The sequence below is a fragment of the Naegleria gruberi genome (genome assembly GCF_000004985.1).
Source record: "Naegleria gruberi genomic scaffold NAEGRscaffold_72, whole genome shotgun sequence".
Taxonomy (NCBI): domain Eukaryota; phylum Heterolobosea; class Eutetramitea; order Acrasida; family Naegleriidae; genus Naegleria; species Naegleria gruberi.
Genome location: NW_003163255.1, coordinates 86,435 through 100,693, shown reverse-complemented (window position 1 = coordinate 100,693; position 14,259 = coordinate 86,435). Strand labels below are relative to the sequence as shown.

At 33.3% G+C, this 14,259-nt stretch overlaps 6 protein-coding genes and 1 non-coding gene across 7 annotated transcripts; 1 reads left to right on the top strand and 6 right to left on the bottom strand.

The window, feature by feature from the left end:
* Nucleotides 1-70: 70 nt before the first annotated feature.
* On the bottom strand, nucleotides 71-2,383 carry NAEGRDRAFT_81877 (chromate ion transporter). The gene is made up of 2 exons (XM_002670302.1): nucleotides 1,799-2,383; nucleotides 71-1,753 (listed from the first exon to the last, which is right to left on the bottom strand). The coding sequence occupies exons 1-2, from the start codon at nucleotides 2,333-2,335 to the stop codon at nucleotides 182-184; spliced, it is 2,109 nt and encodes a 702-aa protein (XP_002670348.1). The 5' UTR covers nucleotides 2,336-2,383; the 3' UTR covers nucleotides 71-181.
* Nucleotides 2,384-2,948: 565 nt separating this feature from the next.
* NAEGRDRAFT_81876 (rho family small GTPase) lies at nucleotides 2,949-4,909 on the bottom strand (the record flags this gene model as incomplete). Its single annotated transcript, XM_002670301.1, has 4 exons — nucleotides 2,949-3,373; nucleotides 3,448-3,457; nucleotides 3,501-3,659; nucleotides 3,727-4,909. 4 exons carry the CDS (start codon nucleotides 4,907-4,909, stop codon nucleotides 2,965-2,967), a joined length of 1,761 nt encoding a protein of 586 aa, XP_002670347.1. The 3' UTR covers nucleotides 2,949-2,964.
* Nucleotides 4,910-5,477: 568 nt separating this feature from the next.
* On the bottom strand, nucleotides 5,478-7,067 carry NAEGRDRAFT_74644 (uncharacterized protein; the record flags this gene model as incomplete). Its single annotated transcript, XM_002670300.1, has 1 exon — nucleotides 5,478-7,067. One exon carries the CDS (start codon nucleotides 7,065-7,067, stop codon nucleotides 5,478-5,480), a length of 1,590 nt encoding a protein of 529 aa, XP_002670346.1.
* A 153-nt stretch (nucleotides 7,068-7,220) lies between these two features.
* NAEGRDRAFT_53605 (uncharacterized protein) lies at nucleotides 7,221-8,573 on the bottom strand (the record flags this gene model as incomplete). Its single annotated transcript, XM_002670299.1, has 1 exon — nucleotides 7,221-8,573. One exon carries the CDS (start codon nucleotides 8,571-8,573, stop codon nucleotides 7,221-7,223), a length of 1,353 nt encoding a protein of 450 aa, XP_002670345.1.
* A 166-nt stretch (nucleotides 8,574-8,739) lies between these two features.
* On the bottom strand, nucleotides 8,740-8,812 carry NAEGRDRAFT_t719. The gene has a single exon. It is a non-coding gene; the product is annotated as a tRNA-Asn (tRNA).
* An 801-nt stretch (nucleotides 8,813-9,613) lies between these two features.
* Nucleotides 9,614-10,492, bottom strand: NAEGRDRAFT_74642 (uncharacterized protein; the record flags this gene model as incomplete). The annotated part of the gene is made up of 1 exon (XM_002670298.1): nucleotides 9,614-10,492. One exon carries the CDS (start codon nucleotides 10,490-10,492, stop codon nucleotides 9,614-9,616), a length of 879 nt encoding a protein of 292 aa, XP_002670344.1.
* A 515-nt stretch (nucleotides 10,493-11,007) lies between these two features.
* Nucleotides 11,008-14,256, top strand: NAEGRDRAFT_53603 (uncharacterized protein; the record flags this gene model as incomplete). The annotated part of the gene is made up of 1 exon (XM_002670339.1): nucleotides 11,008-14,256. One exon carries the CDS (start codon nucleotides 11,008-11,010, stop codon nucleotides 14,254-14,256), a length of 3,249 nt encoding a protein of 1,082 aa, XP_002670385.1.
* Between the last annotated feature and the right edge of the window lie 3 nt (nucleotides 14,257-14,259).

The following is a 14,259-nucleotide window of genomic DNA, read 5'->3' as shown; positions in this document are numbered from 1 at the left end:
TTGAATTAAAAGTTTGCTGCCAAGACTTTCAAATCCAAAGATGAATGTATTAATAGAACAAAATAAGCTTGGGTTACAATTCTCGGATTTACCAATAATTGTTTTCTTTTTGTAAATTGAATCTTTTTAATGCGAGTTTGAGAAAATAGTTGGTAACAGTTTTCAGAGCTTTTTCTTAATTTTACCAACCTACTGCAAAGCCAATTTCACCTGCTACAATGGATAAAATAGCACCAGCTATCACAATTATTGGAGGAGAAAAATCAAAAAAGTTCATTAAGAAGCAAAATATTGTGGCAGCAGCCAGATATGAACTGGTTCCAACATTGTCTATCCACATAGAGATTGAATTGGAAACTACAAATCCTACACAAACTGCATTAACACCTATTAATGATAATTTGATTACATTATTTTCTCTAATCTTTCTCCACAATGGAAGGCAACCTGCCATTGTCAGATATCCAGGTAAATGGAAAAGTAAACCTGCAATTACTCCTAACAGTGGCGGTAAAATGTAATAGAGAGCACTGGAACGTTGTTTCACACGTATTTGATTCGGATTAGTAAAGTTGTTTGAGTTTGTTTCATTTCCAAAAATGAGAGTTTCATTCAGATATGTTCCATTGATAGTTCTATTGGAGCCACTATTTACTAATGCTTCAGCAAACTTGGCACCAATACAGGCACCATAGAATGCTGCAACACTATGCTTTGGACCAACGAGGGCATTAGAAATTGAAAAGCCATTCATGAACTGTTGCTCGGTTACCCACTTTCGTTCAACCATTTCATTTCTCAAAAGAGGAATACCTCCAACTCCACCTCCAAAAATCAATGTTCCGTACTTGTAGAAAAAATTAGACATAATTATAGTCTCCTTAAACACATCTACTCCATTTGTTATGGTTGGCTTTTTGTAAGTTTCGAAAATTACTGAGGTAACAATCAAAACAACAAATAATAGAGCAAAAATCAAAAGCATGGAAATGCCCAACCAAAGAGGTGAGTGAGTTCTAACATTTTTAGAAAACTTGTCCTTTGGTTTTCGTTTCTCTTGAGTTTCTTCCACTACTGTTTGGGTTTCTGCTTGAGGTTCTTGGTTATCTTGTTGAGCTGGTTCAACAGGAAGCTTTTTGAAAAAGCTCTTGAAGAATAAGTAAACAAAGATAATCTTTTGTTTGATGGTCAGCGAGGTTTCTTCCTCGTCTTCTTCGTTATCCTTCTTTTGAGCAGCTTGCTTTCTAATTTCATACTTGTCTATTCTGCTCATAATACGATCATAAATGAGGGAGAAGAAGTAACTAACAAAAGCACCTCCAAATATGAGAATTGGTAAGATCCACATTGGTTTGGCAACCATTGTCAACATGGCAACAAATCCTGCCAATATAAATGAAAATGCTCTACTTTTGCTCTTATTTAACATTGAGGCCATTCTGAACGCTGAGCTCACAGCAAATGCAATACCTGAACAAGCCAAACCGTTTTGCAAGTTGAGAACCCATCTCGGCGAGTTATCATCAATACTAATGTCAGCCATCAGCCAACCAAAAAGCAAATTGGCAATAAAACCAGGTCCACAAAAGAGTAGATTGGCTAAAAAGCCAGACCAAAAACCATGTCTTAACATGGCTATCGAAAATACTACTTGACTAATAATGGCACCAGGTAAGCTTTGAGAAAGAGCATAAATCTCCATAAATTCTGCCTCAGTCAACCATTTCTTCTTATCTACAAATTTCTTTTGAACCTATTTTAACTTGTTACAATGAATTGTTTTCTTTCTACTACATACTATTTGAATACCACCAACAAAAGTTGTCAATCCCAAAGGAAGAAATACAGTGACAGTTTCCTTAATCATGTTCCACAACCATTTCCACTGTTCTTGATTCTTTCTTTCTTTTCTGTCTTGTTTCAATTCTCGAAACAATTCTGCTTGTTCGCCATCTTCTGCCAAACTACCAGACCATTCCATTGAATTTCTATTCTCAGGACTCGATTCGTCAATCATTAATTCTTCCTCATCATTTTGCAATATTACTGCATCTGCCAATTCAATGATTTCCTCATTGCCATCACCTAGTCTTTGATTTGGTTTAACAATTCTAAATGAATTCTCCCTACTACCATTACCAAAACCATTCGTACTCGTACTCGAAATATTACTCAAGTTAAAGCTTACATGAAGTTCTTCCTTTCCAGTAGCATCCGAATTGATGTTACTCAAAGAAGATTGCTTTATCCTTGGACTTGTAGCATTACCATTCGGACTTTCTGTTGTTTTAGTTGTCGTCTTGTTTTTATCACTATCGTTATTACTATTTGCCATACAATCAATAATCTGTTCTTCTTCAAAATGATGGAGAATTTGTTGTTCTGTTTTTTTTCAATTAAGATGTAAATTTAGATGGTCATAATTGAAGAGCACACCTGAATGTTTGCTATCTACTTGTTGATTATTCGGAGAAGGCAATTGTACATTTGTAATAATAAGTGGCCAGTTAATGGTATCCAAATGGTACATTGCGAGGCAAGAAGAAAGAATGGTCGTTGGTATTCACATTTTCTTTGGAATTTCTTAACGGATGGAAAGATTCCGCGCCCTTTCTAATTGCTTTTTTATTGAATAAAAAATGAGGAAATTGAGTAAGGAATAAACGAGGTTGTTGGTTAGAAGATTTTGTTTTCGGAAGAACCAGAAATTGATTCATCAGCAAGGACAATTTAAATATATGATGATCAAGAGTATGGTTCTAAAAGGAATTAAAGTTGAATTCATTGATTCATCCAATATTGTAATTAAGCTGTCAATCAAGAGGACTATTCAAAATCAAGAACCAGAGAGTTGTTGCTGTTAGAAAAGACTTTTAAACTTGTTTAGATATCTATGCTCGTTTGTGACAATCGTCATGGATTTATTCCAATCCAAGTGGTCACATCCTAATAGAAATCATGTATTTATTGCATGTTACAATTCTTCTTTTCACGATTCTTTTTCACAATTTGCTTGAATGAAGGATCATTCCACATAGAGATGGATCTGACCATCACTTCGTTCAGATCCTTAATTCCAGCACCTGTAAGAGCACTTGTTTCCAAGTAAGTGAGACATCCCATCTTTTTGGCAAGTAATTCTCCCTGTTCAAAACTATGAATCTTCTTATGTTTTTTGACAAGTAATTCTCTACTAAGGACTGGATCATCTCTAAAATCAATCTTGGTACAAACAAGTGCAACTGCAGTAGTTGGGCAATGATGTCTTATTTCAGGAATCCATTTTGAAACGACATTATCCATAGATGATTCTGAACTACAACTGAAACTCAAAAAGAATAAATCAGTTTGGGGATAGGAAAGTGGACGTAATCTGTATATGTTTAAATCCGTTAATATTTCATTAGTTGCATAATTTATAAAATTAATAACTCTTCTTAAACTTACCTATCATAATCTTTTGAATGGTCAATCCAAAATACAATTTTAAAATTACTTACCTTCTGGTCCTGCAGTATCCCACAATCCAAGACTGAAAGTTGTTCCATCACAGACATAATTTTGACTGTAATTATCAAAAACGGTTGGCACATATTCATGTGGAAAGGCGTTGGTGGTTAGAGATATCCAAAGACATGTTTTACCCACAGCTCCATCACCTTATTATTTGAAATTTCAATTGATTAATTAGTATTCAAGTATTTTCTCAAATAAATGACAACTCACCAACTTGAACAATTTTAAAAGCACTTGTTGAAGCATTTTTCAACTTGTACTTGAGAATTTCTTCTTTAGGAACGTAGATGTCACTTCCACATTGTGACAAACCTTCAATATAACTGGTTCTCTTGTGGTGATCTCTGTCAGCTTTTGACATGCATTCTCCAATAACTTCAATCAAACGTCTCTTATAGTTGCTAGTAAATTTGAGGTATGAAGTATAGATCTCAGAATATTGATAATTAGTTTCATAAGCTCTAGTTATCTTGTTGTAATTATAGTTATAAGTTTTGCTTGCTTCCAAATATAAATTAATCCTTTGATAGTAATAATCCTTCCAGTATTGATCCTCTGAGGTGAGCTTGCAAATTCTCAATTTCTTAGAGACCAACTCTAATTTACACAAATCTGAAATTGTCATGAATGAGAGAACCAATCTGAAAATGTCATCATTCATCACATTATCAAATACTTCAATATTAAATGATGGCTCACCAGCTTGTTTCTTTTTCTGCTTCTTTTCAATCTTATCTGTTTGTTGGCTGGTCTCTTGAATTTTAGAATCCTCAGTCTTTTGATAAGTACCACCAAATACAAAGTAATTCATAGCAATACTATCATCTTCATTGATCACTTGGAATGGAACATTTGCATGAAATACGGGTCCAACATCTTTGCTTTTGAAAGTGTGGGAAAGAGAATGAGTATAAGTTACATCCCAACCATTCTTGATGTTATTTAAATCAATATAGATACAATCCAAATGGTCAACCTTATTATTACAACCACCAATGGAGTAAAGTCTTTTACCATTTTCTGATTTTTCCAACACCAATGAATGACCAAATCTTGGAGCAAAGCCATCAAGTTCAGAAATTAATACCTCCGATTGGCAAGTAGCCTTATCCACATCCAGAGTAGACAATTTAATCTTTACAAAATCCTTAACAAGATTAGTAGCTGATTTACCACCCAAAATATACCAATCACCAGTTTCTTCATCCAAAACACTAGCATGATAATATCTTCCCTTAATTTCAACACTCAATTCTATCAATTTCCATTCTCTACTCTCCAAATTGAAAATAAACAATTCATTCGATGTGAAACTATTGTTATCATAACCACCAAACACAACCAAATAATCACCATAAATAGTTGCCGATTGACCATAACGTGGACTAATCATCTGATTACCACCACTAACACCACTAACACCACTACTAGGTTCCAATAATCTCCACTCAGAAGTATCAAATCGATACGACCAAACGTCATTATGAAAACCATTTGATTTCCCGCCAAAAATAATCATCTCTCAGCACCATCACCACTACGATCATCATTTTCTTTTCCTTTCAAAAGACATGATGAGTGGAAGTTACGAGCACTTGGTCCGATATTGTGTGTTGTCTTGTTTACCCACTTTCTAGTAGAAACATCCACCTGAATCAGATCATTTACATAAACAAGAGGTTTGTCTAGAGTGTTGGAATTGACAAAGCCTCCGAAAAGGTAGACCTGATCCTTATGAAAGATACCACTGTGACCAATACGAGAGGTTAATTGGTTGAGGGGCAATGAAGAACTAGATGTAGATAACATTTTTTTACATACAGGAAATCAGATTGCAAAATGGAAGAAAAATCAAATTTCATGAAATGTTTTGTGATGAGTGATTTGACGTTTTGATTCCAATGTTCAAAGTTCTTTTTGTAAAGAATATTCATTTGTTGTGTTACTACTAATACGTGGGTTTAGTTGGTTTTAGAATAGTGATCTGAGGAGAAAAATGTTGGTAGAATTTTCTCGCTCACAATATTCACATCTTCATTCAAAAATTTTGTAAAGTATTGTAAATGAATCTGATTACTAAATCCACAAGATTGAGATGGAAGAGTGAATGCAGTAAAAAATCCAAAAGCCAATCCAGTTTTCTTCAAATAGTCCACCAATTTTTGAATCAAATTCTTTAACTTTTCAATGAAATCATCATGATATTTTGTAAGCCATCCATCAAACTTATTCTGGTTTCTTTTAGATGCGAATTCTTTCGTGTATGAAAGAGAATACAGTTTCAACATTATGCCACCTTCTTCATTAATGTAAAATTCATCAATAGAATTGGAATTAAAGTATACTGCTATAAACATTTCTAATATTAAACTTGTTGTGAAATTCTCTGCAAATGTTTGAGCTTTTTGGTTTTTGCAAAGTTCACTAAATATTTGAAAACCAGTTTCATTAATTTGGACAAGTTTCAATGAATCTGGAATGATCACAAATCCTCTCCTATATCCAATTACAAAATGTCCAATAGTAGTGTTATTTACATCTCTTCCAATAATATTTATAAAATTATTGATTGCAAAAGTTGAATAAATATCAGGAGAATTTGAATAGTAAATCAATTCAAGGAATGTTCCATTGTCAAGCTCCAAGTGAAGTTGTGGATTTTGAATCTTGGTTTCAGGATAGATAAATTTGTGAATAGTTTTAATTTTGGACATGGTAAAAGGCATTAATACTTGATAGTTCAATTCGAATGTTTTACGTTCCTCAATAGAATCGAAAAATAAACATTGGTTTCTAATAATTTCAATATCATCATTATCTATCATTTTCAAATATTTTGAAATCGTTAATTTACACACTTGATGATAAATTGATTCTGTTTTTAAAAGCCAAAACAATTGATTTCCAATAGATTTTGATTTCACCGATAACTTCAATAAATATTCAACTAGTACACCATTCACTGAATCAAATTTGACACAATGAATGAGAAATGGTAACAAACTTGTTAATAAACCATGATCTACTTGCTCCAATAATTGAATAATTAATGATTTTACAAATAATCCAATATTTCCACTGAGTAATATTACAATTTCATGAATTTCTGGTTTTTCCCATTGTGAAATTAATTTTCTAGATTCATAAATAACCCATTGATTTTCAAACGAAATTCTTCGAAGGAATGGAACAAGTAATGAGGAATCGCTCAAGTCAATTCCTGTTTCCATATCAAAAGTCTCTAAAAATGGTCGTTCAATAGGCCTGTCCAATTCATATTTGATATTAAAACCATGATTTTGAAACTCAACATTTAGGTAAATATCCGAGTCCAAATGCAAATTTAAATCTCCTTGGTATAATTGAAAGCTTGAATCGAATACTGGACATTTACATTTAAGAAATTCCCTTCTGGAAAGTGTACCTGTCATTGAATCCAAATCGAAACGTATGAGTGAAATTTGAATGCAATAGTCACATGAAATTTCAGAAATCAATGAATTAAATGTAATTTCTTCGTTCCAGTGTAAGTTTTCTGTGAATGGAATCATTCTTGTCGAGTGAATTTCTGAACTTTTCCTATTGGAAACTATTGAACATTCTACTGAATAGGAAAAATATTTCCTTGATTTGAATTGATTGTGTCTGTTTGTAATTCCATGAATTTCCTTAATCAATAAACTGAATTTCTTATCAATATCAAATTAATTTTTGGTTTCCAAAATTTCAATGCTCTTTCTAGGTTCAAAAATTGAAATATTCGAAAGTGAATCTAAAAATTCAACATTAGTTTCTTTCATTTCATCGAAGTTTTTTCCACCACAATCAATATAATCAATTTCCATTCCACAAATAATCTCTCTTTCAGAATCTTTCATTGATGAATTTAAACTCAAGTCCAAATATTTCAATGATTTCATTTTCTCTATAATTGGAATTACTTCTTGAGAAAGTGAACAATTTTGAGCTTTCAATTTTGTTAAATTTTTCATTTCACATTCATTAAGAAGATCAATAACATCATTGGATGAAATTTTGCCATTGCTAATGTCTAAACTTGTTAACAGATCCAAGTTACATAATTTTTTTACCGTTTTGGAATAATTTCTATCAAAGGTAAAACTTGTTAAAGTAAAAGCTTTCCACTCATCTTGATAAACCTTCTCTAATTTCTCCCAAAATGTTAAATCCTGATTAGTAATCTTTAATTTCTTTAAATTCTTTAAATTAGATTTTTGTAAAAAATTAACATCATCAGTAGTAACAAGGTTAATTTCTAATTTTTCTAAACTTTCAGAAACTCTTTCAAATTCTATGAAATTCACATCGCATCCAATCAATGCAAGTGATTTCAAACCGATTGGCAAGGTTCTACTTTCAATAACAACGTCAATTAGTTCCAATTTTTTCAAATTTGGATATTCTAAATTAGCAACAACTGGTTTCCTAATTTTGAACATACGTCCATACGTTTTAGGACCATCAATCGTCAAGGAAACAAGCTGTGCTTTAATTGAATGATCACCTGTTTTTGCATTATTAAATTCATTTTCAATTTTCAATTCTACTAAATTAGGTAATGACAATTTGCTATTCATTAATTCATGACAAATTGAATTATCAGATAATTTAGATCTTCTGATATCAAGAGATTTTAAATTTGAAAATTGATTAATAATAAACCGCAATTCATCAATAGGAACAAGACATTTTAAATATTGTAAACTTGTTCTTAAATTTTCAACAATTTCCAATGTTGCTTGAGAAACTGGGTTTTCACCAAATTCCAATTTATCTACAAGTAGCTGCTGCCGATCAATTTCAAATAGTGCATTATTAATAAATGTTGATGATTTTGCACCTTTAAATTCAACATTAAATTTCGTTTTGGTGAGCGATAGAAACTTCCACTTTTTACAAACGAGAGAAAGCGTTAGGAGGCGGAATTTTGAATGGAGGAAGGAAAATATTTCTAACAACATTTCTGTTGGTAATTGATCAGTTAAATCGTGGCTGTGAAACATCAACAAGTCTGACATTTTTTTGTAAATCTTCATCATTCATTCTCTGCATCCTGTTCGAGTCTTAGTAAAAATTGGAAATTCCTTTGTTAAATGAAATTACAATTGTTTATTATTTATTTCAATTAACATATAAAATAAGTGCAAGTAAATTGTGCAACATGAAATAGAAAAAATTGAACAGACTCAACAAAATAATTATCTCCCCCTGGTGGGCTCGAACCACCGACCTGCAGATTAACAGTCTGACGCTCTACCGACTGAGCTAAGGGGGATCGCGGTCACCAACCAATGATTAAATAATTCTTGCTCAAATTACCATGCCTTATTGCAACCTTTCTGATTTTGAAACCAACCTTCCTGCTTGCCTTTCATGATGGCTATGATAGATTTTAATGTTAATCTAAGACTTCTTCAAAATACTCCAAAAAGGGTGTCATCTTACGATAAATATTAGATGAAATCCAAAAAGAACTTTATTAAGTGATATCAAGGTAGACCACAACAGACTTATTCTTGCTTCTTGCAACATCCGTCCTTCTTGCAACAACACTTCTTGCAGACCAAGAGACCGACGACAGAGATGAGAATACCAGTAGCAACACCACAAGCGAATGATTTAGTATCAACGTTCAAAGACATTTTTTTTTGTTTGTTTGGGTTCTCGGCACCTTTACGGATATTTTTAAAATTCGCCTTTTATGAACCTGTTTTTAGGCTTAAAAGCCATTAAGGGGAATTTTCATTGTAAAGGTGGAAATATAGGTGTATGTTCAATTTGAAAATTGATTTTATGGTCTGATTTTAGGCGTTGTGTGATTTTCAAACAGTTCATTTATTTGAAATGTATCTTCACCAATAATTGGCAGAATAAGCTCTATTCCTAATGTACATTGTTTTGAATTGTGCAGAGCTCTCAGTAGGTCTCTTTCCAAGAGTGTGAAAGAGATTTTCAAAGTGTATGAAATTATTCAATCCTTTCGACTAATCAACACTGATTCGTTATTAATCATGGATTGAAAAATTGGTCCACACTCAGTTTCTGTCATCATTGTGTGTAATGCTTGTGAATGCATCTAGTCAGTATAGTGTTGACAACTTGGATGGAAAATCTTTTGCCATTCTGAAATGGCATAGTCTCCTTGTGGTAAAAGCTCCAAGATGTTGTTTTGTGAATTCTTATTCTTCTTTTGATCTGCAGAAACCTTCATGGTATAATTGATATTCTTTTGACCATCCTCAACAATTTCCTTTTGTTTCATGTAGCAAATATCAGTTCTCAACAAGTACTTGACGCCACCCAAGACATCATTACCTTGATGAAGCAATTCGTGCAAGAAAACAACACCACTACCCATTTCTGGCTTGATATCAAAGGTTTCTTCCTTGGAATAGGTATCAAAGAATTGAGTTTCACCTCCCTTTTCAACATCATTCAAATAGACAAGGAATGTCATAAAGCTTTGTTCAGTAAATTGCTTGACAGGTTTTTTACCTTCAGTCAAGGAGAGAATTCTCTTATTGGTGCCATCAAAATGCTTGAGGAAATGTTGCTTCTTCTCATACTTGTACATTCTAAACTTATCGCTCACACTGAATAATTTCCATTCCTTTGCCTTCTCCAAAGTAGGACAAACATCAGCACGATTAACTTCAGTTGGCAAACTCTTGAATCTAAATTCCAAATCTTTTGGAAGATGCTTGGCCACTCTTTCAAAGATGGTGGCACTATATCTTCTAGTAAATTCAGTGCACTCTTCAATAATTCTCTGATTATTTCTAACCTCGGAAGCCTCCACTCCACACCAAACCAATTGTCTGCCACCAGTTGTAGGTACTTGCTTGTAGGAAGTCTTCTCTCCGTGTTGGATAATCTCCTCACACTCTTCCTTGCTCAACAAATTTCTAAAGTGGAAAATACCAGGTTTAATTTCTTTAAATTCAACTTGACTCATGATGAATAACAATAACTTGGCTCTCTTGTGCAAACACTAACAGATACAGGAGTTGTTTTTTTTGATCTTGTTCAAGTAGAGGCAACAAGTTCTTTCAATTTCAAGGTTGATTTATTAATAAATTATTGGTTGTAACTCCCAATGTTGTAACACACGATTATAACACCACCCAAAAGCCAACCAACTCCTTATGAATTCGTCATCGTTATCCAATTTCACTGAAAGCTTCAAAACAATAATACCAGCCTTGTTATCATCACGTAGAACGATATTCGATAATTGACAAAAAAATTTGATTATTTGGAAAAGCAATTTATTGATCGTCAGCATTGACAACATAAAAGAACACTTCACGAAAAAAGGAAATAGGCAACCAGTTGTGTTCTTTATGCGCTATTGATGGCCTTGTTAATATAAACACTCCTAAAGAATAATAGTATTATAGTAATTACAATTAACTGCTGCTTATGCTGCTGTAATAATTTTCATCATCATCAAAATTTGGTTTTAAACAGATGCAAAATAATAATAATAATAGGAAAGATTTATCTTCTACAATAGATCAAAAGAATGGTCATCAACATCCGAATCATCAAGATGACTCCTCATCAAAAACCATAATTTTCAACAATTCACTACAAAATTTATATGATGACTTTTTCAGGGATTTTAATGCTGATTCTCCAATTCGGAAGATTCTACCATCGAGTAGAGAACATACACCTGGATTGGTTAATATCAATGCGAGCCAGGCCGTTGTTAGGTTTAGAAATTTATTTTCCAAACTTCCTCTGGAAATTCACTATCAAATCATGTCATTCATGGATGATAAGACATTGATGAAGGAGATCTTGTCGAGTAAGTGGTTATCAGTTCTGGTAACTTTGTACATTGTGGGAGGTGGATTGGAATATGCTATTGATAATTCTATTAATGTGTCATCTTCGTCATTGTCATCATCATCCAATACACCTAGTAATCATCAACACAATAGTAACAATACGAGTATAATCAATGGTATGAGTGATGGAAAATCATTAAAGAACCGATTGAAAAAATCAACATTTCAATTCCTGATTCAAACACTTGTGGAAATGGCTAGGAATGGGGAAGATAAGAAAAAGTCAGTTCCCTCCACACCGACTAAACAATCTCGTTCTCAAACCATCACACCAAGAGGTAGAGATACTCCAACTAGTGTAACCACGCCAAGGTCAGAAGCGAATACTCCAAGAATGGTCAGAACAAACTCTGCACACAATGAATTCACACAGTACCTTTCAAAGTTTGATTTCATGGATAAGAAAATTTCTTTGGATATGGATATGGCTAATGAACTCGGAATTCAACAATATTTGATTGATTTTAATACTTTTGATTTGAGATATTTTGGAGATGAAATTCTAGTGGATAGTGTTATTAGTAGCTTTAGAAAGAGTTTGATTCAAATTGGAATTTTTAAGAATATTACTCGTTTAAGTTTGACTTTTACGAAAACCTTTGCTTTTGACTCGATTTTCCCAAATTTGAAAACAGCATCGAGTAGCTTTTTTTCCAAACTAATGGCAACAGGTCAGGACCCAGAGATAACCATCAATACCAGCCCAAATGTTGAAGATCAAAATCTGAATCTTTTAAACTTTGAAAGCTTACTTCCTAGAATTAGAGAGCTGAATCTTCTCAATTACTTACCAAAAAAGAAAGGAGAGCTAAATTCTCTATTGAAATTAACAACCTCACTGGTTTCCTTAAAGGTAGTATTTGATGGAGTAACTACTGGAAGTAATACAATTGACTCTCTGCAACCTTTGGAGCATTTGAAAAAGGGATTGACTCATCTCACAATTGGAGGATTGGTGCCACATGGATTTTTGGATCAAGTAGATATTATTCAAGACTTTCCAAAACTCAAATCAATTTCATTTAACGGAGCAATATCCACACTACCTATGAACCTGAGTAGTGGCGTTGTGGTTGGAAATACATCCAAACTTGCTTCCAAGCTTTTTCACTCCCTCTCCAACGAAAGTCAAGTCATTGAAAAATTCTTGAACAGGCTCAAGAGTTCTCATCTTCAATCAATAGATTTTTATCAACATAAGGCCAGTACTGAATCTGATACACTATTCCAACAATTGTTGCAGTATCTCAAGAAGCAGACGTGCTCTAATCCTATTGTACTATTTCCAATGTTAACACGACTTTCCACTGTAGATCATGGAGCAGCAACTGATTGGTCATTTATACTTTCTGGAGGATTGGCTGATCAATCTTTCGTGCTGGGATGTAAAAATACTCTCCAATACTTCCGTCACACTCAGAACGGCTCAGTTGATGTCACATCTGGTGTGCTAAAGATCTTACGACATCATACCAAATCATTGAGAGAGGTTTATCTATTGTCAACTTGTGAAAAGGCCATACTAGACTATGCATTCTTAGGGTTCCCTCAAGGAAAATTCGAAAAATTATCCAAATTGACAATTGACCACTACATGATCAGCGATGAAACCACTCTGATTGAAACATTGGCCATTTGTCCTTCTCTAAGAAATCTGAAAATGACAAATATTACAACCAAAAAAATAGATAACACTCTCAATCCAAAATGTTTCAACTTACTCACCAGTTCCCATATTTTGGAATATTTGGAGATTTCTAACTGCTCCATATCTGATACTTTAATTGCACAAATTTTATATTTATTTAGGAAATCGTTGAAGAGTTTTTCATTGTCTGATCACATTTCCAGTGGAACTCCATCAGTACATACCTTCATGACACTTGTCGAGTCTTCCGAAATTAATCAAGTTCAATCTAATGACTTTACATTAATTAATAATGAAAAGCTTTTGAGATGTTTCAAAGTTCAGAGTTTGACATTTAACAAAACTTCGGCCACTATATTCAATATCCTGTTTACACTCTTTTCCTTCCCTAGTTTGAGATCCATTACTGTTTCCAACCAAAAGAATGATGCTGTTCCAATAGATGAAATCGAGGCAAGTTTTATCAAATTATTTAAAGCAGCCAGTGGAAAATTTAACAACCCAACACTTTCCAAGAAATCATCCGATTCCAGCATTAGCACGAGTGAAATTAATATCATACCAAAATCTCGTTCCGACACTTCTCTATCCTCCAGAAAACCTAGAACTACCCTATTTTTCCCTCCCTCACTTTCCCATATTATTCTGAAGAACAATTCTCAATTCTTCAGTCTTTCTATTTTAAAGACCATTTACGAGTATCATTCCCACAGTTTAACATGTTTAATAATTGACAAACCTGTAAATATCAAAGCTTTGGATTGGAAGAATGAATTTACCGCAAGCGAGAGGTTATGTCACAACCTCAAATCTTTCCACATTCACAACTACAAATTTTCCAATGAAGAAATTCCAGAATTATTGGATACCTTGCGATGTTATCACAAATTGAATTCACTCTACATTGAATTGGATGGTAACAATCCAACCAGAGACTTTTTCGAAAGATTGGAAGAAAAATGTACAGAATTGAGAGATGTTGAAATTTTTGGAAGAGGAACAAAAGACTTGTCCTATCAAAGTCTACTCAATTTTGTCATTCAACTTCAAAAACTAAAACGATTGAGATTGTATTTTGTACCTAGAGTTACAACAACTTTTACAGGTGTTTCAAGTATTGACGATCTAAGGGAGGTCTACAGATCTAGAATGAATAAGACACCTCCCGAGATTGTTTGCGAGAGATCGAACCTTCTAAATTATCCTCTCTTTTAAAGG